The sequence below is a fragment of the Nylanderia fulva genome, unplaced genomic scaffold (assembly GCF_048542155.1).
Source record: "Nylanderia fulva isolate GAGA-0341 unplaced genomic scaffold, ASM4854215v1 Scaffold204, whole genome shotgun sequence".
NCBI lineage: Eukaryota > Metazoa > Arthropoda > Insecta > Hymenoptera > Formicidae > Nylanderia > Nylanderia fulva.
The window spans coordinates 37841-62439 of record NW_028190269.1 but is presented as its reverse complement, the minus strand read 5'-3'; the positions used below and the strand labels follow the sequence as shown (position 1 = coordinate 62439).

Here is a 24599-nt window from a genome sequence, read left to right as displayed (position 1 = left end):
TAGGGCGAAAATTATACTTATTATTGTATGAATTTCTTCGTTAATTAATTTCTGGTTTTCTTCAATAGTACATTCTGATGACATTTGAGAAATGATTCAAATATTTAAATAACTAGCATATTGATCGATTTTAAGGGTCGGCAGGCGACATGGTGGAGACGCCTATCGGCCGGCCGGGAATTAGAGATTCTTATATTCCAGATATTAGCGAAACTACTGAATGAATCTTATTAAATTTATGATATTCTTAATCAGTAAGCTCAAATGCAGTCCGCCAAAGAGTTATTTATTGAAAAAAAGATGAAAATAAAATTTATAATATAACTTGGGGGAATGCGCAGCTAGTAACGGGTAAGGTTGGGTTAGCCAGGAGTCCGTATTTTATTTATTATAAATTTTTCAGAGCAAAAATGCAAAATCCGACTCTTTGGCGGACTACTTTATTATATCAAGAATATATTTAAAAAAAAAAACCAAAGTTATGTCACTTATTTTATGAAATATCTGGACGATAAGATTCTCACTAGATTCATAAGGAGCAGGGGAAATTTCCGTGGTAACATACTAGATTTGTTCACGTCGCATGCCCCAATATGCTCCTTCTTACTCCAATGCGCTCGTATTGGTGCGCTCCTCGAATTGGACCAATACGAGCTCATTGAAGTAAAAAAGAGCAAGTTAGGTCATGCGACGCGAACAAACCTATACTGACAGCTAACAGCTTGACAAGGAGAGACTATCATTCTGTCCTTGTCTCTCTTACATCGCATATGTAGTAACATCCATGTAGACACGAACACTAATGCGTTGAACGAATGCGATTATTGGTAGATATCAGCAAGAACCGGTTTTCGTATTATCGTTGTTTCTCTGTATATGTATATTATATGTAAAAGAACAATAAGAATAGCAATAATTCTTGCCTAACATTATCGTCCAATTATCGTTTCGTGTACGCAATATATATTTCACATTATGCATCTGTAACAAATAATCGAATGATTTATTTAAATATTTGCATATAATCTATATATATAAATCTATATAATAAATAAAATGTGTAATAAATTATCGAATGATTTATTTAAATATTTGCATATAATCTATGTAAATAAAATATGTACAAATAAAATAATATTTATGCAAATATTATTTTATTTGTGTACATATTTTATTTATATACCCAAACAACACCAAGTCCAAAATTGGCGCGTAAGATATCTTTCTAAGATGTCTTTTTGATATCATATCATAAGATAGCTGTCTTAAAGATTTCTTAATGCTATCTTATGCGTCAATTTTAGACTTGGTGCTGTCTGGGTAGATAATATGCAAATTAATATGTTTATATATATGCACACACATAGATATGACAATAGCGTTATCGTGATTTTTTCGATTATTAAAGTTATATTGTATAATCTCTCTCTTATCTCTTTCTCTCTGCTGCATAAATACTATTATAACGTAAAAGAACTTACGAGTAACGTATGATGGCTCAATGCAATAATATTCAATCACGTAAAAAACTTGAGTTCAAATATATCAATATCAATTTTTTTACAATATATTAGAATATAGAAAAAATTATAGAAATATAAGGCGATAAACTTGAAAATTTTTAAATATTGAAAATATTTTAATCATTTTTACAATTACATACACTATATATATATATATAAATGCAAAATAAGTCTGTAAATAAATTTATCAAGTAATAAATCCGTTGCATGCTTGCAGCTACATATGCACACACAAATAGCTGGTATGTTGATTTTTATTAAAAATTTATTTTCTGTATTATTTTGCATTTATATAGTGTGTATGTGGGTGTGTGTGTGTGTGTGTGTGTGTGTGTGCGTGCGCGCGCGCGTGTAGTAAAAATATTTTCAATATATTTATAAAATTTTTATTGCCGAAATATATTTTTTTATCATTTCTCTGTATTCCAATATATTATTAAAAAATTGATATTGATATATTTGAACTCTAATAATTTACTGGGTGATACATACTGAACATCCTTTGCATTGATCAATATTACTCGACATAAGTTCTTTTATGTTATAAGTATTATATGGAGCAAATTATACAATAACATCAATAATAGAAAGAAATCAAGAATAACCAACGCATATTCGTCAATCTATGATTGCTATACAAGCTAATAATAATTTATATTCGTTCTCTTATTCTTGTCTCTCGAAAAAGTATAAGCAATAAATTATCAAATCTAACAAGTACCCGTGTCTAACATTGTAGACTAATTTACTTTCAATTATGCTACTGTTATTATTTATCATTAGACAATTATAAAACATATATATATATATATATATATAGCACTACAAATTATATATGTATATGTTTTATAATTTATTTTATATTTTATTATTTGACAAGTTAAATCTCTCCGAATCATAATTTGCGCTTACATCTTAAAGACGAAATGCTGTAACTCTCTGATATTCCAATCTGTATTTTTGAAAAGGACCACATCCCGTATGGTCGAAATGTTAAAATAAATATATATACAACTTTAATTTGAGGCCAGTGTAGTCAGACCAAATCTATAACCTCTGTTTTATAATTGTCTAATGATAAATAATAACAGTAGCATATATAATTGAGAGTAAATTAGTATATTTTATATATATATATATTTATATATAAATAATATATCCACATATGTGCATAAGCATATATTAAATTTACAAAAATGGGTGCTTATTAGTCTTGCTACGTTACTGCTTTCTGCTACGGAAGGCCAGAAAGCATTTTTAGGCGGCATCTCGCGTATACCGGCACGGTAGAGGAACAAGGAGAACACGTGATTATCGGTCCTTGTCTCTCTTACGTGCGTCCGCGTGAGCGATGCAGTGGTGTATGTACGTGTACAGACATACACCACTACATAAAACCCGAGAATTGGTTTCTCGGCGTTGGCAACACTGAAACCGGAGTTTCGCGTTGTCACCGCACGAGGTCTCCAATATCAATTCGGAGTTTGCCTGGGTGTACTGCCGACCCTTAAATGAGATATCCGGACACTGTTCTTCTAAGAATTTTATTAGATCCTGGGAGATTTCCTCCTCTATTTCCGATACTAAATCGCACAGTTCTGTGAATAATGATGATTCGAAAATGTCGTGGTTAAAATCAAAAGAATTAGTTAATTCGTCAATTGAGGATTCGATCTTTGTGTCTGGGAAGATTCTTTCGTCCGTAAAGAAGGTTTTGTCAAGGACTTGTCGCTGGAACTAACGTAAGGTAGATGCGGCGCGGTTAGCGCGAGTCTTTTTACCTGCTCTATGATTTCTTTTATTTCGACGTGCGATCTTCTGTTTTAATGATATTATGGGGCATAGAATAGTAGTGACGTATCTAATTTAATAAGGGGATATTGTCAGGGAGATATTAATAAGGAAAATGTACTGATGGAGATTGCATCAATGTCGTATTAATATCTTCGTTAATTTACCGCTGGATTCCGTCAATCGTATTTAGGTAGACATTAGGAGAATAGTTAAATATCTAGATAATTAGTATATTGATCGATTTCAAATAAATTGTCTGGACACTGATCTTTTAATGATTGTATCAAATCCTTACGATGAGTTTGCTTCTGAGAAGTATCTTCTTCTCCCATACAGCACCGATAGATTGCAAAAACTTTACAACAATCTTTCACCGCAATATTGCAATATTGCAAATTTACTGCAAAATATTGCTACATCATTGCTGTTGAATTGCAGCAATGTTAAAATGTCCGCTTTTTGGAAGATTGCAACAAAATATTACAACAATATTGCAATATGTTATGAGTTTGCAATAATGCATTGTTATTGCAACCATAAACTAATGTTGCATATACAGGTATATAAATGTAAATAAATCATAAATGAAAATACGTTGTAGTTAATTTATATATATTACAATATATAAATTATAGAATTTGGATTACATGCAATATTTCCGAAATATTAATGTCATGTTGCTACAAGTGTGCTGGAATTTTGTGCACTTATATCTCTGCAATGTCTTTATAATGTTGCATTGCAAATTGCAACATTGCAACGTTGCTGCAATATAATTGCAATAATCTGTGCTGTATGGGCTATTTGTGATACTAAATCACACAGTTCTGCAATTAGTAACTGTTCTGAGAATTGGTCTTTTATTGTTTGTACTTCGTCCGTAGGATAAGATTGTTCCTGGAAATTATTTCTTTCTACTTGCGATACTAATTCTTGTAATTCCGTGATTAGTAACTGCTCTGAAGAATCGGTTTCCGAACTAAATATATTAGATGGTTTGTCTGGCAATGATTCTATTCCTGAATCAGGGGGTATTCCTTTGTCTGAAATTGGTGATAACTCTGGGAAGTTAGTTCTGAGATTAAAATAATTAAGTGCTTCTTCTATTAAGGAATCAATTGAACTTGGTAGTTCAAGAATTGAGAATTCAAATGAATTAAGAGGTCAGTTGATCGAGGGTTCGATCTCAGTATGAGGGGGAGTTCCTTTGTTCACTACGAGGTTATTGTCAAGATTTAGTTGAATAGATGAAATCTTCAATCTTCTTATAGTCTCCGGAGAAAAGGCAACTATTTCACACGATTTGATGCGAGAGTTATTTTTCAAAGACTGTCGTCTGAGCAATGTAGACGCGACACTTTTAGCTTGATTTTTCTTACCTGCCCTACGATTACGTTTCTTTCGACATTTGATCTTCTGTTCTCGTGTATTCATTTATAAATTGTCATTAAATAATAATGGAATATTTATTTAAATTAGATGTTACTAGGAGAATACTACTAGGGGTGGTATACTGAAAGAGATTACGTTAATTGAATCAAATCCAATTAACTAGAGAATTGACAAAATAACATTCGTCAAATTATTGATCTCCTAGTATCGTTTATTAGGAAAGAGAAGATTGAGGAAAAAGATCTACCTTGGGGCGTTAATAAGAGAGTTGCCTCCGGTGCACTGTTAGGTGTTCGGGGGCAAGAAATAATCAGGGCGTTGATAGGAGAGTTGCCTCCGGTGCACTGTTAAGTGCTCGAGGGCGAGAAATAATCAGGGTGTTGATAAGAGAGTTGCCTCCGGTGCACTGTTAAGTGCTCGGGGGCGGGAAATAATCAGGGCGTTGATAAGAGAGTTGCCTCCGGTGCACTGTTAGGTGCTCGGGGGCGGGAAATAATCAGGGCATTGATAAGAGAGTTGCCTCCGGTGCACTGTTAGGTGCTCGGGGACGGGAAATAATCAGGGCGTTGATAAGAGAGTTGCCTCCGGTGCACTGTTAGGTGCTCGGGAGCGGGAAATAATTAAAGTATTGATAAGAGAGTAGTCTTTGGTGCACTGTTAAGTGCTCGGGGGCGGGAAATATGAAAATGAGAATGAAAGAAATTATTAGAGTAATAATAGAAGTTCTGTTTTTATGCTAGAATCTATTATCTAATATTGATATATTTCCTTATTGATAGGATAATTGGAAGGTGATTGGATAATGCTTGAAAGAAATCTGCGCGACCTTCGAAACTCGTTCGAATTTTTATGTAATGCTAAAGTGTCGGATGATCTGCGTGATTAACAGATTCCTACCTTTAAGACGACGAACTCTTCGTAGACCTGTGATGTGCCTGGCCAGCTTCGCTCTCTTGCAAGGACCTCGGTCGTGGGGTGCTTATGGCGAAATCAAACACTAGGTTGTACGATGCATTGAAGTTCTTTCGTCTTTTAAGCCGGTTACAAATTGTGCGCGATTAAGAATTAAGAAGTCAGCAAGGTCGACGGCTAACCCGTGACTTGAACAATATACCAAGTTACAATTTACGCGGGGTTACAGCGATTAGGTGTCGTTGACAAAGTTATATATTTCGAGATTCGCGTTATAGATCGTTATGATCTTTTTAGAATGATACGAAATTGTTGCTGCACTTCTTGGCTAGCGACAATTTAAGATGTACATTGTAACTTTTCTATGATAAAATGCCGTCATGTGGCCAGATTTTCTAGGGTTTATATACCCCTCGAAAACGAAAAATCTTGGTGTCGTGTGCAAATTTTTGGGTGGAAGGATTCCCACGAAAACGCTTTTCTAAGAAGATATCATAATAAATTCTCTTATAAAAGAAGAGAGTGGTTTGGGGATTTTGAGAAGGCAACGAGTGAGCTCTTCTTTTGACCAAATATGATCAAGAGAATCTACTGTGACTATATAAGGTGATAGGCGACGAGAAAATCTAAGAGAGAATAAGTCGTAAAAGTCTATGATTTGTTGGTTCTCGAGGTTCATGACGTGCAGGTGTTAGCATCCCGAAAGACGCGGGGTTGCTTATCGTATCAAGATCGGGGGCGGTCCGGGCGACAAAGAAAGTTCAAACGGTAGCCGCACGTTGGGGTTCTATTGTTTGCTTGCTAGTTTCTATACGTTTCTAAACTCGTTCTCTATATAATTTTCTGCTATATTCTAGTTATTGCAATTTAATATAATAAAATGAAATTATGATTGTTAAATTATATAGTTATGATTTCATAACGTGGTATATTCTTATATAGTTACGGTGAAATGTTGTTATATTCAGGGAATCCTTATTTATGTGAATATATTGAAAAAAGGAGAATAACATCTCTGATACTAAGTTGCAAGAATCCGAGTAGTTTCAATCATTGATAATAGTGATAAGATAGTAAGGTTCCATAAATATAATTACAATTGAGGCGCATCGTTTACGTTATCTTATAAATTAAAGAAAAGATTTTATAGAATATTTTATGACAAATACTCGGCCATTAGAATTTATCAATTTTTATAACTCATTCACTATTGTGTGATTAAGATATTTATTCAGACGATTCATCATTTTAACTATTCCATAAATAAGATTATTCAATTTAAAACATGTTGATTATAGGATTCACACATTGATTAATAGATTTGCACACATTGATTACATTTCGCATTTATCGTTCATACCGTTAGCACAGTATATGTATAACCAGTAGCGTCACTCAAGAAAAATAGCGTCGAAGAAATGCTACGGCGCATGCGTTGGATTACTATCCACAATATGGCGTACAGTGAGTTGTAAACACAGTAAGTGGTGGTTGTGTTTATCAAAATAAATATAGCCTATTAATGAATTCAAGTTAATTAAAGGACTCTGTTAAGTTTCAGGTCTGAAAATATTTTTAAAAAACATTGTTATAATAATGGAACGTCGCGTAGTTGTTGGTGGTTTCACGTGCACAATGCAAGATTGCAATGAAAATTCCGGCTCCAGTCATCACTTGAGCTTTTTTCGCTTTCCATCTCATCCAGAAAGGTATTAATTGTTTGACAATATCCTATATACGTATATATAAAATTTAATTGTTTCTAAAATTACAATAGCATTTATTCTAGAGCACAATTGCTACATATATATATATGTGTGTGTGCGTTAAAAATGCAGAAAATGTCTAATTTTTGTTTTTTCTAAACATTATAATATTAAAAATATTAATAAAAAGTGTTTTATTTTATAATTAATATTGTTTTCTAGGTGACTGAATTCCTGTTCAATTATTCAACACATACCTATCCACAAAATGGAGCTTATCTTATAAGTATTCATACGTATTCATAATAACAAGACAGAAATCAATTTAAGTACATTAAACAGATAAACAATAATACACCTGATAATATAAAACAAATTAGTCTTTTATAATCAATTGTAAATTACATAGAATTGTTATATACATTTATATATTATCAATTTTTATATACATCTAAAATTTGAGATTTCGTATTTTTGAAGAGTATAACAAAAAATTGGAATCATTGATCACGAATTTATCGTAATTTTACACATTATATACATTTCAATTGTAAATAATCTAAATGTACATCAATATGTTTATAAATAAAATGGCAATAATAAATATGTTACTTGTTTAATATAAATAATTTATTAAATAATACACAAACATAATAAAAAATTATTTATTAAATAACACATAGGTATATTTTAATATTATTATTTGTTAAATTTCTTCTTTTTTTATGTTTATATGATTATTTGCGTTACTTTAATGTTACATATGTAATATGTATTTCAAGAAAATATACATTGTGGTTATTTATACAATAATTGTCTGCACAATTATAAAAATAATTGTTTATATATAGTTGCCTTTTTTTCTCACAATTTAAATATAAGCGCGCTATTACTATCAAGAACATGGCGACATGTCACATGATTTCGGACACTGACATCAAAAGAACCGACACGAAGTGCCGCTACTGGTTATACATATACTGTGCCGTTAGGGTTGTAAGAGATGGCGACGACTAGTAATTTATAGGTATGCGCTTGTTGTGTTGGATTGGTCGCGTTGCTAGTCCCTAGACTCGTTACAACTAGAAGAATCCCTATGCCGGTATTACTAACGATAAATGATAAAAACGTCTAATTTTAATATATATATTATAAATTAAACTTCGGCTCGTATACAATTAAAATATGTGATACAATAAAAGGCCAACTTAACGTACAGTCGAAACGTTTATCTTTTGTAACATTATATTATGACGTAAAATAATAAAAAATTTTTTTAATTAATATCTTATAAGCTCGTTAAGTTGGCCTTTTATTGTATCACATAGTCTAATTCTAAGTTAAATCATTCTCAAAATAGTTAATTATATAAATTCTCGCAAGAAATGATGTTAGCGCGAAAAATTTAGGGTTTCGACCAATAGCAGGACGTCACAAGAAACACGGTTCTCGGTACCCCGTGGGTCGCACGAGCTGAGGTACTTTATTGCTATTGTGACGTCCCGTCTATTTTAAAATTTTATTTTTCAGTATAATTATTGCGCGCTATTCATATTCTCGTAGAAATAAGACTATTAACAATCATTATATTTTACTAATTGCTCTAATCCGACTATTTTAGTATTAATAGCTAAAATCGCCAGATCTGAGGTCCTCCATCTAGGAACCAAACATCTCTATCTAGTCCTAACCACGCGACCAATTAGGCACCATTTAGGGACCCCAGAGACAGCATGTAACTAGCGGAACTAACCAGATATTCCTTTACAGGAACACTTATCGATACACTTATTACAATAACGCCAAAACTATAAATAATAAGTATGATAAATATTAATATAATCAAGCACAATATATAAGGACTAAAAATGCTAACCCACTCCCTTCTAAAGTAAATTACAATACAACGCGATATATTATTAATTCCGAAACAACCTATTCTTTAGTCAGATTTACAGAATCCTAATCATATCAAATTTATATGATAACTAAAAGAGAAACACTAATTCTTTCAGAATTCATACCTAAAACGAAACACGATTCTGTAAGTACGACTAAGAATTACCCGAGTACACATTTGAATATGTAAACCTTGCAATATTGTATTAATGAATTATGGATCCATAAATAATTATAGACCTTTTTATTAACTATAAATATCAAATATTATAAATGAAGTATGCCATAATTAACTATAAATATCATATATTATAAATGAAGGATGCCATAATTGATTAATCAATATACGTAAAAAGACTAAACAAGGAGCAATAAGTGTACTACTAGACATAAGTATTCGTAGAGATCGACTTGGCGACACGATAGCTTGTAATTTGACCCCGTATGACCCCCCCTGCCGCATTCCTGAATTTTAGGAAAGAAGCCAATGCCCTACGCCGAATCAAAGACTTAGAAAGCGAAATATTACTCTTATCATTATAAGCTACAACTCAAACTATCAAAAGCTAGCCCTTGAATCCTTTACAGAATAACGTCGTACGTTCCTTTTTAACAATAAAATCTCTCAATTATTATCATAATGAATACTTAAGGAATTATAATCTCCACATTTTGTAATGGCTTCTAGGGCACGCAATTTAACCCTTTTAGTACAAATTATAATGATAAATATTAACGTTCTATAAATAAGCAATTCGGAAACTATTGTAAAAATTCCCATTCGTCTATTAAGAATCATAATTATACTGCGCCAACGAACCATCTTAGCTGATGGACCACCCTTCGCCCTCTCTTCGATGACGCAAACCGAATTCCTACGGAACCATAAACATGTCAAAATCTAAGCACGCCTGATCTTCCAAAGGGTATATAAACCGAGGATTTTGCGTCCTGCGAGCACTTTGTGTCAACTCCTAGGATAGAACATTTCGTATTACTATTTTCTAAATTCTAAATTCTACACTTAGCCGATTACGGTTAATCTAGTTTTCGTGTCAATTAGTACTTAGATTTTTCTGCGATTCTTATGTTAGTATAATTATTCTAGTTAACTCATCTGATAGTTTAAATTCGTAAACTCTAAATTGTACGATTATAAGTCACAGACTTAGAAATTGTTCATAAATAAAGGAATAAAGAACTAAAATTAATATAAAATCAGTGCACGTCTGTTCTTCCAACTCCATCCTGAGACTGAGGTACCCAGGAGGACGACAGCCCAGGCATAGTCACCAGGAACAACAGAGCAGATTTACATCTCCGTGCGGAATCAAATGAGAACTAATCTTTTTAACTCTCGATCCAATTTTATAATTTCCTAACAACTAATTAATTAATACTATAAGGATGAACATACCCTTGTAAATGGACAACCGGAAACGCAACCTTGTACGTATAAGAAAAAGCGTACGCGCCCTTCAATAATTAAGAGATATAGATCAATCGCGACTACTTTATCAAATTCTCAAGAGAGATTATCCAGAGATAAACAATTACCTGAGTCTCAAGAGGTAATCTCTCCTGACCTACTTCAAAGTTCCGGATCAATTGACAATTTCCAACATAAAATAGAACCTTTATCACCAATCCCCCTTGAGGAGATTGATAATATAATCAACGAATTAATAGAATCGTCTAAGAATTCCTATCAAGATTTTCCACCTTTCGAGGAATATAATTTTCCTGCAGTCTCCTTACCAGAATTAGTAAGCTCAGGACCGCTAGAAGCTCCCTCTGAAATTGACGACTATCCGACGTAATCCGTCTAAATCTTTAGTAATCTCAACTCGCGATTATTTACCGATTATTCTAAATGTTCAAATCCTTGATAATAGACTATTACTTTATTTTATTAATAATATATTTTAATTTCATATCTTATAGCCTAAATAGAAAATACGATTTTGAACTAATATTAATTTTCCTAGACGATATTATACATTCCTATAAAACATTCTCTATTCCTAAAATTCCCCAGATCCGAAAAGTCAGTTTCAGCTCTCGGCGCACCCAGGGTATAGTCGGTGCATGCAGATTGCCCTAAATAAATAGAGTTAACCCTTTCTTCCTAGACCTAGAGTAATAAAGGAGGAAAGAAGGTCACTCGGACGTGACACTATATAGTTTACGGGTGTTTTTCAGGGTACCTATTACGGTTATTTGGGTGAGTTTGCTCACGAGATGAAAATCACAAAAATGAGAGATTCACTAGATTTAGACCAATAGAAGCGTAGACAACCTAGTGAATCTCTCACTTTTGTGATTTTCACCTCGTGAGCAAACTCACCCAAAGAACCGTAATAAGTACCCAGGGGGTCAATTGTGTAATTTTTTCTAAAGTGAAAATGTGAAAAGTGAAAAATTTCTTCCAATCACACATTGATTTTCTTTTAAAATCAATGCGTGATTGGAAGAAATTTTTCACTTTTCACATTTTCACTTTAGAAAAAGTTACACAATCGACGCCCAGCAAGCAACACAGGCACAGTTTACTCTACTATTCCGTTAGCGCCACTGTACCAGTTAGGAAAACCATTTCACGAAAAACGGCAGGGTGGCCCCTCTCATTTTTCGCTCTGACAATGGTATAAGAATGACAAATTGTCATTTGCTATTTAACTTTATTAACGAAGAGGTTATCATCAAGAAATCTGTCATTTTTTATTATATAATTAATAAGGTATTATTAGATTAATCTTAATTTTATAAATATATATACACATATATATGTATATATATACATATATAATATACATATGTATAATATAAATCGAACATTTTTAGCAGAAAAAAATAAAGATTAGCAATTGCGCAACTGAATTGAAGTGACTCATCTCTAAGATGTTTTCAAGTGGGCCGAACTACACAAAGTTAAAGACACATTTACGTCTAGCGATTAACCGGCTAAAATTACTGGAGAAAAAGAAGACTGAGCTGGCGCAGAAGGCACGTCGCGAAATTGCTGATTATATTGCTGCCGGGAAAACGGAGCGCGCTAAAATCCGAGTGGAGCACATTATCCGCGAGGATTACATGGTGGAGGCAATGGAACTGCTCGAGATGTATTGCGATTTGCTGCTTGCACGTTTTGGTCTCATTCAGCAAATGAAGTAAGTTTCAACATTCAGTGGTTACTTTCCAGCAATGTATCCAAGCAATGCTATAGGCACTACTCTGTTCTTTTATTTAAGATAAATTGATCTCCATAAGATCTGACAATAAGAGCAACATTACAGTTGTTAAGGCGTAAAATTATAAGGAAACAAAACAGAAGTAATATTTCATCAAAATTTAATATTAAAGTAGATACATTGATGTAAATGGCGAACGTTTCAGTTCTTTTTTGAGTTTTCAGTGCAAGAATAAAGTATAAACAATAATTAATTAAAACGATAGTGAAATTAGTGAGAGACATGTTTAAGACATCAACGGAAGGTTGAAATCCACAATAGTATCACTTATCAAGGTGTCTTTTATTTAAGATTGTCTTAAGTGTGATCTGTAGATGCTACACAGTCATCTGCTTGATTGAATGGGATCTTAAGATTACTTAAGATCACATTTGAAAGCTATCCAGCAAAAAACACAATGTTACACTATTGGCTATCGAATAGAACAATTTTCGAGACTTTAAAATTTCTGTTTGATATCTAATTACATTACATTGTGTCTATTTATAATTTCTTGTTTGAAAGCTCTCTATGTAACACAGTATACTTCTACACATCTAAAATGCTGTATTCAACTTTGTCATATCAACATTTTTATATTTAGTATATTTTAGTATTTTTTAACAGCATGAAATTCTGTTAGCAAATTTAAAAAAAAACTTAAAAACAATCTTTCTAATAATAGTATTATTAAAAAGAAAAAGAAAAAACTTAAAATACTTAAAACTTTGAAAAAGCTATATAAAGTTAATCTCTTTAATGGTGAAGTAAAAAGCTAAACTAATCTTTTCCAGTTACAAGTCAATACTATAACCTAATGTATTTTGAATAAAAATTATGAATACATTTTAATTTATTATTATTATTTTATTAATTTTAGAAATCTCGATGATGGTCTGGCAGAAGCAATATCCACTATTCTTTGGGCAGCACCCCGTATCCAAACAGATGTGCAAGAAATTAAAGTGATAGCAGACATCTTAACATCCAAATATGGCAGACAATATACAGAAGCGTGCCGAGAGGAAGCAATTCAGACAATATCAGAAAAATTGAAGCATAAGATGAGTGTGCAGTCGCCTTCAAAATTGCTCGTGGAAAAATATTTGATCGAAATTGCTAAAAATTACAACGTGGAGTATGAACCAGATCCACAAGTGATGGCAGAAGCCCAGGATGCAATGTTAATAGATATAGCTAATGGAGGAGAATCAAGAAACAATTTAGATACTGCTAGTGGAGGAATACCTCATCCACCTGGTTTTATAGGTTTTCCACAGCCACCTTTGTTACCTGTGGATCTTGGGTCTCACTCAAATGTAATAATTTAAATAATTAAAATATTTATCTCTTATATAAAATTATAAATGCATTATGCTAATTTTTATAAATAACGAAAGGACCCCGCACTAAACCACGTGAAATTGGGCCTTGGCGAAAATGACTGAATTTGAAATATGTTATTTCTTTTGGATCACTGAACAAATGTTTCCTCAGGCAAAATGTCAAAAAATGGACAGTTTCGTTGTTTCAACCCTTCAAAAGCCTGAGATCAGACCTACAAAGATATCACTTTCGGATCAATGCGGTTATCATTATAAGGGAACGATACGAATTTTTAGTAAACAAAATAATTAAAGAATAATTTGTTTATGACAGTATTGTTTAAACAATTTGAAAATGTCTTTGTTTATACGAACTGATTATTGCTGATTTAAATTCTGTGGGAAAAATCATAATGCATAGCGTTTTTCGATATAACGCATTATTTGTTTTAAAATAAGCAGTAAACAAATGGTTGATAGTAAAATCTGCTGAGGCTCAATTTTACGTGGTTTAGTGTGGGGTCCTTTGAATTCATTAAATTATAATCTTTAATCCATTTTTTAATTGTATAATACATCACTATATTAATATTATATCACATTATGTTTTAGGATTCAGAAAAAGGTCCTTTATCTATGGGATTTGTGTCTCCAACATCCCCTTCAATGGAAAAAGATCAGAATACGCCTTTCAATCCTGCTTCATATTCTTACAACATACCTTTGGATAATGCTAACTCAAATAAACCGGTGAGTAATATGCCTTATCAACAATTTTATAAATAATATTAAATTTATTATTATTGTTACTAGTAAATTAATATTGATAATAATACAATTTATTTATACAATTAAAATGAAATTACATCTCATTTGATGCTTGATAAGTTGGCCATTTTAAATTATTTGATTGTCTTAACAATTTATTTAATCATAATAAAATCAAAAAAATTATTCATTAGGAAGATTTACCACCACCATACCAATCTGATTTTCCACCTGATTTAAACAAACAGGTAAATATAGAATTTCTTTTCTAATTTCGTTACAGACTAATTAACTAGAATTATTAGAATAATGAATAATATTCATTTAAAGCAAAATTAGTATCTTGTTTTTCCATAAAAAAATCCATATACATTCTTTTTTTTAGTCGGACGAAAAACCGAAACCTCAACCAAGATCTAAGATGCCAATGAACAACTATCAGCTCCCAGATCTACCGGCAGTACCAACAGAAAACAATGATCCGTCTGTAAATCCTTCCGAGAATGATGATATTGATTTCGATGATTTGATGAAGCGATTTGAAGATTTAAAGAAAAGGAAGTAACGCTTATTGTATATATGATATTCGAAAGATTTATTATTTTATCATTTTAAAACGATAATGATGTATTTAGTATGTCTTTTATAAAAAAAGGCCTATTATATAAGGTATATATGCTTTTGTGATAAAAAAAAGTGAAAATAATAATTATCTATATGAGAATTTAGCATTATTCCACAGTACATATATGCATGTATATAGGTACATGTTATAATATTTATGAGAACATAATAATATATTAATTTATTTTATATATCTTTGTACAGTCATTGTATGTATGTCCTATACTACTACTTCTTATAATTAATCATTACATGCAATACCTTTTCAAATTACATTTTTATGAATATAATTAATTTCTTTTATTTTTTCTTCTTTTTTGGAGTTTATTAATTAATGAAGGAGATCCCTCAGCAAATATATGATGAATACCGACAAAATAGCAGCACACATTCAAAACCAGTGTTGGGTACTATCTAGATACATGTATCTAGATATAGTATCTAGATACATTTTGTGTATCTGAGTCTGTATCTGAGATATATTCGAATTGAAGTATCTATATCTGTATCTAGATACAAAACATGGTATCTGAATTGCTTTTTTCAGATACATTTGCAGATATATTTTCACATATTTTTTTGAATACCCTAATTCTTTAAATTATTAAAAAATTGAAACTGCAAGTTATCAACATAACGTCATCAACACCGGTTGAATTATTATTAAGCATTAGTTAAATTTTTTAGTACCATGACGAAATAATTTGAGTGACGATATCTTTGAGGCATTTTTCACGTGTTAAGACTAACAAATAAAGTCGTAATATAAACAAAAATATTAATAAAGATAAAAGAATCATTCAATACATTTTGTGCATATTACCATTATTATGATAAAATATAGTTTAAAAGTATCTGATATGTATCTGTGAGATACTTTTAAAGTATCTGAGTATCTGTATCTATATACATTTTAATTTGTGTATCTATATCTGTGTCTAAATATATTTTTTTACACGTATCTGTATCTGTATCGAGATACATTTTAAATGTATCTTACCCATCACTGTCCAAACATATGCACTTATACACAACGCACGCACACATACGTATGAATTGTACTTCTAATTACAAATTTTTATTAGACTTCTAAATTTAGAGGATAACAGTGCTTTCTTTCGTGTCCTCTAATCCCAGGGAATGTGCATTTTTATTCGTACAAAGTGCATATGTTTTATATAAAGCACATATTTTGATGAGGTTGACAGTTCGTCTGCAATTCGAGATGTCAAATCGAGATGAAAATAAATAAGAAAAACTGTTATTTCTCGTTTTTTATATTAAATCGAATTTCCCTGGGATTATTGATGCATGTATTGCAATCGTAGAGAAGCATTTTTAATTATATCAAATTAAAAAAAAGATATACTAGAAGTACGAAAATATATGACTGCGTCGATAAAACAGAAATCGTGACGGATCCCCTGAACCATTATTACAATATTGTATTGGTAGTATTAATTACGCCAATCTTCACAACTCTGAAAAAAATAATTTGATTAATTTTAATGTTAATTTTAAAGACTATTAGAATTTTTAAAATATTAGAATTTTAGAATCTTTGAACAATCTTTTTTCTTCATTTTTAAAAATAGAATTTCTTAAAATCTTAAATTTCTATTTACAAATTTGATAAGTGAGAATTATTACAAATCTTACGAAAATTTTAAATCGTCCGTCGTCCTGTTTTATCGATAAAACATCATTTCTGGGTATTCTTCTTTTTATTGATTGAATAGAATAATAAATACTTTTCCACGATTAAAGTACATAACAAGAAACAAAGTGCAAACCTACCGATTTTATGTTAAAATAAAAAAAAATTTTCAAATAAACAAATTAATTTTAAAAAAATTTTTAATTTTTAGTTTAAAATTTTGTTTGTTTTTAACATAAAATCAGTAGGTTCGCATTTTATTTCTATATATACTTTAATCGTGGCAAAGCATTTATTATTCTATTGAACCAATAAAACGAAGAGTGCACAAAAATGATGTTTTATGAATAAAACAGGACGGCGTTTAGGGTCCCCTTAAGAATTATAAGTATATATATTTTAAGATCCTTGAGATTTTCTTGTTTGAATTCATTAACAAGTTTAAATAAATCTTTTATTTAATAGACATACTTCCTTTCTTTTTTCGTTCAGACAAGTTAAAAGATTTTGTGAATAGTAACACTTGTCTTCTCTCATGTCTAAACCCAGATAATGAAAACATTCTATAACAGCTTCGACTACAAAGTCTTGTATCTCCGAATTATGTAAATTATGTGTTATAAGTTGAAGAATCGAATCCTGTTTAGGGAATCCTCTTTGGTCCACCTATTAAAATTAAGTTTTGAGAAAGCAAACCAACAGCTGCTATTACTGATTTTATGTATATACTTACTATATTTAATTCGTTGAAGAAACACTGGACGAGGCACTAGACATAATATAATTCGTATATTTTATTAATATTAAGTTTAACAGCCTCATATGTTTTGATCAAATTTTATGAAACAAGATCATCAAATTTTCGTTGTTTTCTGCTGTTATGATTAGGAATATAAATATTTTAGGTCACACATTTGATAAGTCGTGTGTTAGGTTAAAATTTTTGGTTTCTGATGTAATTAAAATACCTTAATATATATATATATATATATATATATATATATTCACTTATGTCAAATTATTTACTATAATTATTATTAATTATTTTTATGGCAATAAGTTCAAAATTTAATGTAATTGTTTCATAGAAATTTTGGTTTTATTAAATTGATAAATATAATGAATTATAAAATATGTATTTGAAAGCAAAATATAATTGCAAATTATATAATATATAATATATACACTATGTATATCTTACGGCTTGCTCTTGTTCCTTATTATTTTCAGAATTGGTATTATAAGTTTGGTCATGCCAACTTGATTTGGTAATTCCATCGGAGTAATTAAAATCATGATTATTGCCGTTATGATTAGAATCATGTGCATTTTTCCTATTTTTATTTGTACGATTGAAAGAATAGCGTTGATCGTTACCATTTTTCTGATCATTCCACTGATTGCTTAATATGTTATATTATATTAGTGATGTTAATTATATTGACATTAATATCTATGTAAAACATTTTTATCGTTCTATTACAGATTTTCAATATGATATAACGTAAAGTCGCTAGTCCAGATAAAGACATCAGGAATATCTTCATTTCGATATTTATTGTTGAGACATTTTTAAGTTGGACACGTATTTGCCTTGTGTAGACAACATTCTTTTTATTTCCTGATTCTTTTAGTTGTTGTGACAAATCAACATGTTTTAATAGTTTGTCTAATTCATTATAATCAAAAAACAATTTCTGACTCAAGCGATATTGTGTGAATTTGTAGTTGAAAAGTAAAACAATAACACACATTAACATCTCGCTGTGACTGCGAGAAATCATTATATCATTTTAAACGAATTATAGAGCAATATATAAAAAGTACCTTAATGATAATTATCATTAACAATAAGATAATTAATAATAATAATAATAATAATAATAAATAATTAATTATACTCTATTTTTTTTAATTACCGATTGTCATTTGAATTTTCCCAAGAATGAGTGTTGTAGAATTTGTTGCTGCCGATCAAGAAGAACTTCGTATCAAATGTATTTATATCCGAAGATTCATCATTATCGTCTTCTTCACTCAATGAGGACTCATCGTAATTATAATTATTATCATCCGTAATTCGTTTCTTGCAAACTTGCACGATTTTTTTGAATTGATTTGTCTGTTGGGCATCTGTTTTGCATTTTAACGACTGCAAAGCAAGATAGAAAAATGTGTTTTAAGCTCAGAGTGATTACACACAGTTCAATAAATGAAATCCAAGCAAGATGTGACTTTAAAAAGTTGTTTGAATTTTTTCAAATTGAAAAAAATTTTAACGTCAAATCTAAATTTTTGGAAAAGACTTAAAAAGATGAACACTTTTACATCTCGAATGATTTTTTAGTATTTTTCAAATATAATGGTACCGATTTTTTGAAATTGACTTTTTCCAAACTTTGATCCTAAATAACTTCTGAACGGATCGATCTTCGATTTACGCCAAAAACTTTTTTATGCCCTTTCAAATAATGTAATAAATACAGAGTGTTAAAAAATTAAAAGGAAGAAAGAAGTCTTCAAAATAAATATTTTTTATTAATACACTAATTTTGTCTACAACGTTTAGTTTTAATACTACATGATATCAGATACTTTAATGTATTTGTTTCGTTTAAGTTTAAAATATACAGTTATGTGCAAAATAATAGCACCGGTTGAAAAAATGAGGGAAATTTGTATATTTCCTCCACCATGTTTAACTGTCTTGACTATGTAGCTATAGGATTAAATTCTGACTTTTGTGGTCGAACGAACTGACGAATACCAGGAAATCCTTTAATAATCACTTTTTGATGGCGAAGAAAATATACAAATTCCCCTCATTTTTTCAACCGGTGTTTATTTTGCACATAACTATATGTAATTTAATTTTTTGACTTTTATGTTTGTTCATAGTTTAAATCACAATTCTTATTTCATAGTATCTATATAGTAAAAAACATAGAAAAAATAGTATTAAATAGTATAAAAATGTTTATTTTCAAATCTTCTATTTTACTTCAAAATTTGTTGGTCTAATTTTTTTACACTTTTTGTATACAGGAAACTTTACTTGAAATTTTTAGACATAAATTGTCAAACTTTCAGAGCATATTTTACTTACATAAGAATATTTTAAATTTTTAGGTAAAATTCTAGATAAAGTTTTAGATAAAAAAGTGTTTATAACATGGAAAGGAAGTGTTTATCTAAACCTATGTTTATATGACTTCCTTTTTATATAGTATATAGATGGTGAGTAGGATAATCTTTAAAGTTTAGCAATCTATTTCTAACACCCTGTATATATACATATATAATATGTATGTATATGTGTACAAAACTTTTTTCAGAAATCCATTTTTTATTTAAAAAACATTATTAATTCCGTAATTTCGTTATTTTTTAATTTATCAATTTTGATATCGAATTTATATTTGTTCAGCAAAACAACCTGAAAAATCCTGTTGAAATCCTTTTGAAGAGTAATTTGCGAAAAAACAGATTACAGGCGTAGTATTTTAATAAATTAATTTGAAACAATCATAAAGCATACTAAAATGTCAATAAACAAAGCTATGCATCAAATTAAAAATTGATTCGATTAACAAGTTCTTTAGAAAAATTTGGAAAATCCCCTATGTTTTAAGAGCTGCAAGGGAAAATGTAGCCTTAAGTTTAAATAAATAAATATTTAAACACTAAAAAGTATATCAAGGCGCAGTAATATTAAATAATAACTACAAATAAGAAAGGCCTAAGAGCTATACGCGGATGTTTCTTGCGTACATTTCCAACGTATTGCGTACATTTCTAACTAAATTAATTTTTAGCATTTATTTCTTTATTTCTTTAGACGGGTATAGGGGTTTATGAAATTAAATCTCAAGTATGAGATATTTTACATTATAAAGTTTTGGTAGTACACCAAGAATAATATGTGCCTGTTTGCACATTCCGTTTATTTCCAACGAAAAATTAATTTTCGTTGGAAATGTACGCAAAGAACATCTGCGTATGGCTCTTAGGCTTTTCTAATTTGTAGTTATTAAATATTTAAAATTAAAAGCTATATTTCAAGAATATTTTAATCAGTTCTCGAAATAAATACATAATATATGTATATATATATATATATATATATATATATTCAATAGAGCTAAACGCGATGTTATTGTGAAAATTAAGAAACTTAGGAATTCGTATCTTATAGTTGAGATCTCAAAATTCCCCTTGTTCTTCTTTTAACCCCCTCTGTAAAGAAATAGGCGAGAAAAATATTGGTCCGAAAGTCGGCTAAATCGGAAAGACGAATTGAAATTATAATAGAATTTCAAGAATACTTATGTATTGTACATAATAAAAATTTGGCGAATCAAAATTTAAAATATAATGGAAATTCAAGAATTAAAATTAGGTACACAATGAAAATTCAAAAATAAAATTATGTACATAATAGAAATTCAGCCAATTAAAATTATTTATATAAAACAAATATGACAAATTAAAATTATATATATAATAGAAATTGGGCAAATTAAAATTATTTACATAAAAGAAATATGGTAAATTAAAATTATGTACATAATAGAAATTTGGGAATTAAAATTATGTATATAATAAACATTCGGAAATTAAAATTATGTACATAATAAAAATTCGACAAATTAAAATTATGAACATAATAGAAATTCACGAATAAAAATTGTGTACATAATAGAAATTCGGTGAATTAAAATTATGTACATTACGGAAATTCGGCAAATTAAAATTATGTATACATAATAAAATTTAGGCGAATTAAAATTATGTATTAAGAATTTAACTAGGCTCTGTAATATAAATATAAATATAAATTATGAGTGTCAAACAGGCAATAAGAGCCAAATCGCGGATGACAGTGCGTTATCCCAACAAAACTAAATTTTTTCGTTAGGATTAAAAACCTGTGCACAAGGCACTAAATTTTACTTGGACACGGCCAAGATTTAAAATTGGAATAATCTCTACAAGAGATTTAATTCCATACATCCCCTGTTCCCCCCTTAAGGAAATAAATGCGAGAGAAAAATATAGATCCGAAAGTCGCTGAATCGGGAATCGAACCCGAGACCTTTCGCTTGCCGGGCGACTGCTCTTCCAACTGAGCTATTCAGATCCCTTCGATTCTATACTTTTCTCTGCTATATATATAATAATGTTGATAAACAAACGCCTTTAAGCCAGCGTGTACAAATTAAAAATTTAACAATTTTATTTTATTATTATTATACAATCAATCAAAGGCTACAGAGAGCCAGTGCAGAAGATGAGGCATAAATAAAACAAATAAATACAGAAAAACGTTAAGTTATTGTTAATTAATCAAACGTTTCGAGTGACTTTTAGCTCATCTTCAGCGTAATGTTAATAAATTAATAAACGCAAATATTTTATGTTATTGTAAGATTTTATATTGCACGCACAATATAATTCACTTACGATCGCTGATTTCACCAGAAAAAAACAAACGCTGCACAGAACAATAAGAATCACCTTTACCATTTTGTTATGCGGACTCTATTTTTCTAAATAAAGTTTATCTGTCAAAACTACAAATGCTTATATAGTATCCACTACAAATGCTTATGTCATCAGCAAACTAAAAGTTGACAGATATGGAAACAAATTATAGCAAAACAAAAAATAATATTGTTCCATATGTCTCCGGACGGAGACTCGCTTGACTGCTCTTTTTATGCAACTTTTTTAATTGTCGATCGGATTTCCGTTTCGGATCATTGTTAAGAGTGAGTCTTTTGTGAAAGAAGACCATTGAAGTGATGAGAAAAGAAAAACAATCCAATCACGCAGGAGAAAGTGAGAGCGCTCGTGAAATACGTCACACGATGAGTTTAAATGCGTTCGAGCGATCAGTTTTCTAGAAATTGTACACCGAAAACGATATAATGTACATCAAATGCTTTGTAAGTATCTTTGTTGTATCTTTTATTACTATAAGTATATTTGCATAAAAATACCAATTTTTTTAGAAAATAATTTGATGTGTTCTTCTTTTGATAAATACTCTATCATATATATATATATACACATATATATATACTCGTATACAGGGTATACGAAAAGTCCCAGATTCTTCTTAATTATTTTGAACATATGCATTCTGAAATATTGTATATTCGTGTAGTTTACCTTGACAGTTTTTCGAAACACTAGTGAAGTATTTTTTCATTAAATTATTTTTAAATTATTAGAATTGACTTGAAATTGACAGTATTTTGACATAAAATGCAAAAATATCTTGTGAAACATTCAGTTTTCGGTTTTCAATCTTATCTTAATACTTTTATGCACAGAATAATGAGATAAAATACATTGGTGTAAAAAATACATAGAGTTGATTTTAAAAAAATATAATAAGATACAAATTACTTCCAAAAACTGGCTAATTTCTTTATTAAAAGTAAATGAACACTACGTTTCGACCAACATTGTGGTTCTTATCAAGTGTTCTTATTCCGCATTTACATTAATCAAAAATGGAAACGTGAAAATTTACCTGTCATGTTAACAATCTGTTAGCTTAAAAAATATATGTTGTAAATTACATCCACAAGCTATATTTTGTCTTTTGTGTCAAATTACTGTAAATTTTTAAATATATTATTTCAAACATGGCGATTTCAAACATTATAATTTGAAAGGTACTAAATAAAAAAATATTTTATTATAGTATTTTGAAAAGATAAGCTCAAGATAAGCTACACAAATATGCAATAAAAAATAGGGGTTTTTATTTAAGAAATTGAAGATGACCTTTACGTGATCTTGACACCACTCTTCAAGGTCATAATAATATTGATATGTAATGCGCCATTAAAAATTCTACAAGTTTCGTATAAAACATTTTGTTCAATAATTAAGGGATCCGGAACTTTTTGTACACCCTGTATACGTATACAGCATACAGGATGATTCAAAAGTCCGGCAACAGCCAATTACCTCCAAAAATAGTGGTCTTATGAAAAAATGTTAAATACAAAATAAATAGACAAATCTTAACGACCTAATTGGGATAAAAGTATCTTAATTGTTACTAAGACATATTATTAAATCAAGACAACGTTTCGACTCTTGTTTTGGGTCCTTCAATCAAGTCTACAAAAAATATATACACTATTTAAGAATTATTTAATCATGGAACATCAATTTTAATAAAATAGTCATTAAAACATAAGCATAAACACAATTTAAGGGGATGCTGGAGTAACGATCGAACTCCGACGGATGGTTTGAGAAGTCTTTTGTTTTTTCCTTTTTTATCGACAAAATATAAAGTTAGATAAACTATAAATCTATTTATTGGCTATACGGATTATTTTTTACCTGAAATTAAAATGCTTCGCACTTTGTTAATATTAATACTTTAATTTATATACAGGAAAAAGATTTATCAATCTGTATAGTTTCATATTTCTTGATTACAGAATTATGAATTCTTATTCTGTCATCTTAGAATTATGAATTCTTATTCTATAATCAAGAAATATGAAACTATACAGATTGATAAATCTTTTTCCTGCACAAATTAAAGAATTAATACTAATAAAGTGCGGAGCGTTCTAATTTCAGGTAAAAAACAATCCGTATAGCCAATAAATAAATTTATAGTTTATTTAATCTCATATTTTGTCGATAAAAAAGGAAAAAACCAAAGAATTCTTAAATCATCCGTCGGAGTTCGGTCGTCACTCCAGCATCCCCTTAAGATTAACAATACATTAATA

The 24599-nt window shown here is 29.9% G+C and overlaps 2 protein-coding genes and 1 long non-coding RNA gene across 4 annotated transcripts; 2 read left to right on the top strand and 1 right to left on the bottom strand.

Annotated features, from left to right (window-relative positions):
• Window positions 1-7036: 7036 nt before the first annotated feature.
• Window positions 7037-7933, top strand: LOC114938331 (uncharacterized). The gene is made up of 3 exons (XR_003821051.2): window positions 7037-7101; window positions 7177-7330; window positions 7550-7933. It is a non-coding gene; the product is annotated as an uncharacterized LOC114938331 (long non-coding RNA).
• Window positions 7934-11852: 3919 nt separating this feature from the next.
• On the top strand, window positions 11853-15364 carry Ist1 (increased sodium tolerance 1-like protein). 2 transcript variants are annotated; one of them, XM_085482446.1, is made up of 6 exons: window positions 11853-11966; window positions 12074-12396; window positions 13337-13775; window positions 14394-14531; window positions 14744-14797; window positions 14935-15364. In XM_085482446.1, the coding sequence occupies exons 2-6, from the start codon at window positions 12128-12130 to the stop codon at window positions 15112-15114; spliced, it is 1080 nt and encodes a 359-aa protein (XP_085338572.1). In that variant the 5' UTR covers window positions 11853-11966; window positions 12074-12127; the 3' UTR covers window positions 15115-15364. The 2 variants fall into 2 exon arrangements, with proteins under 2 accessions (XP_085338572.1, XP_085338571.1); XM_085482445.1 differs by having other exon boundaries at window positions 12071-12396.
• Window positions 15365-15380: 16 nt separating this feature from the next.
• On the bottom strand, window positions 15381-22362 carry Obp59a (Odorant-binding protein 59a). The gene is made up of 6 exons (XM_029312219.2): window positions 22294-22362; window positions 18750-18982; window positions 18032-18233; window positions 17564-17599; window positions 17302-17496; window positions 15381-16654 (listed from the first exon to the last, which is right to left on the bottom strand). The coding sequence occupies exons 1-6, from the start codon at window positions 22354-22356 to the stop codon at window positions 16631-16633; spliced, it is 753 nt and encodes a 250-aa protein (XP_029168052.1). The 5' UTR covers window positions 22357-22362; the 3' UTR covers window positions 15381-16630.
• Window positions 22363-24599: the final 2237 nt, after the last annotated feature.

Excerpts from the sequence above, each read along its gene's own strand:
- Ist1 (XM_085482446.1), top strand. The coding sequence starts at position 12,128 with ATGTTTTCAAGTGGGCCGAACTACACAAAGTTAAAGACACATTTACGT. Across the intron at positions 12,397-13,336 it reads GGTCTCATTCAGCAAATGAA|AAATCTCGATGATGGTCTGG; the intron begins GTAAGTTTCAAC and ends TATTAATTTTAG. Across the intron at positions 13,776-14,393 it reads ATCTTGGGTCTCACTCAAAT|GATTCAGAAAAAGGTCCTTT; the intron begins GTAATAATTTAA and ends ATTATGTTTTAG.
- Obp59a (XM_029312219.2), bottom strand. The coding sequence starts at position 22,356 with ATGGTAAAGGTGATTCTTATTGTTCTGTGCAGCGTTTGTTTTTTTCTG. Across the intron at positions 18,983-22,293 it reads TTCTGGTGAAATCAGCGATC|TCGTTAAAATGCAAAACAGA; the intron begins GTAAGTGAATTA and ends CTTGCTTTGCAG. Across the intron at positions 16,655-17,301 it reads TGAACGAAAAAAGAAAGGAA|AGTTGTGAAGATTGGCGTAA; the intron begins GTATGTCTATTA and ends TATTTTTTTCAG.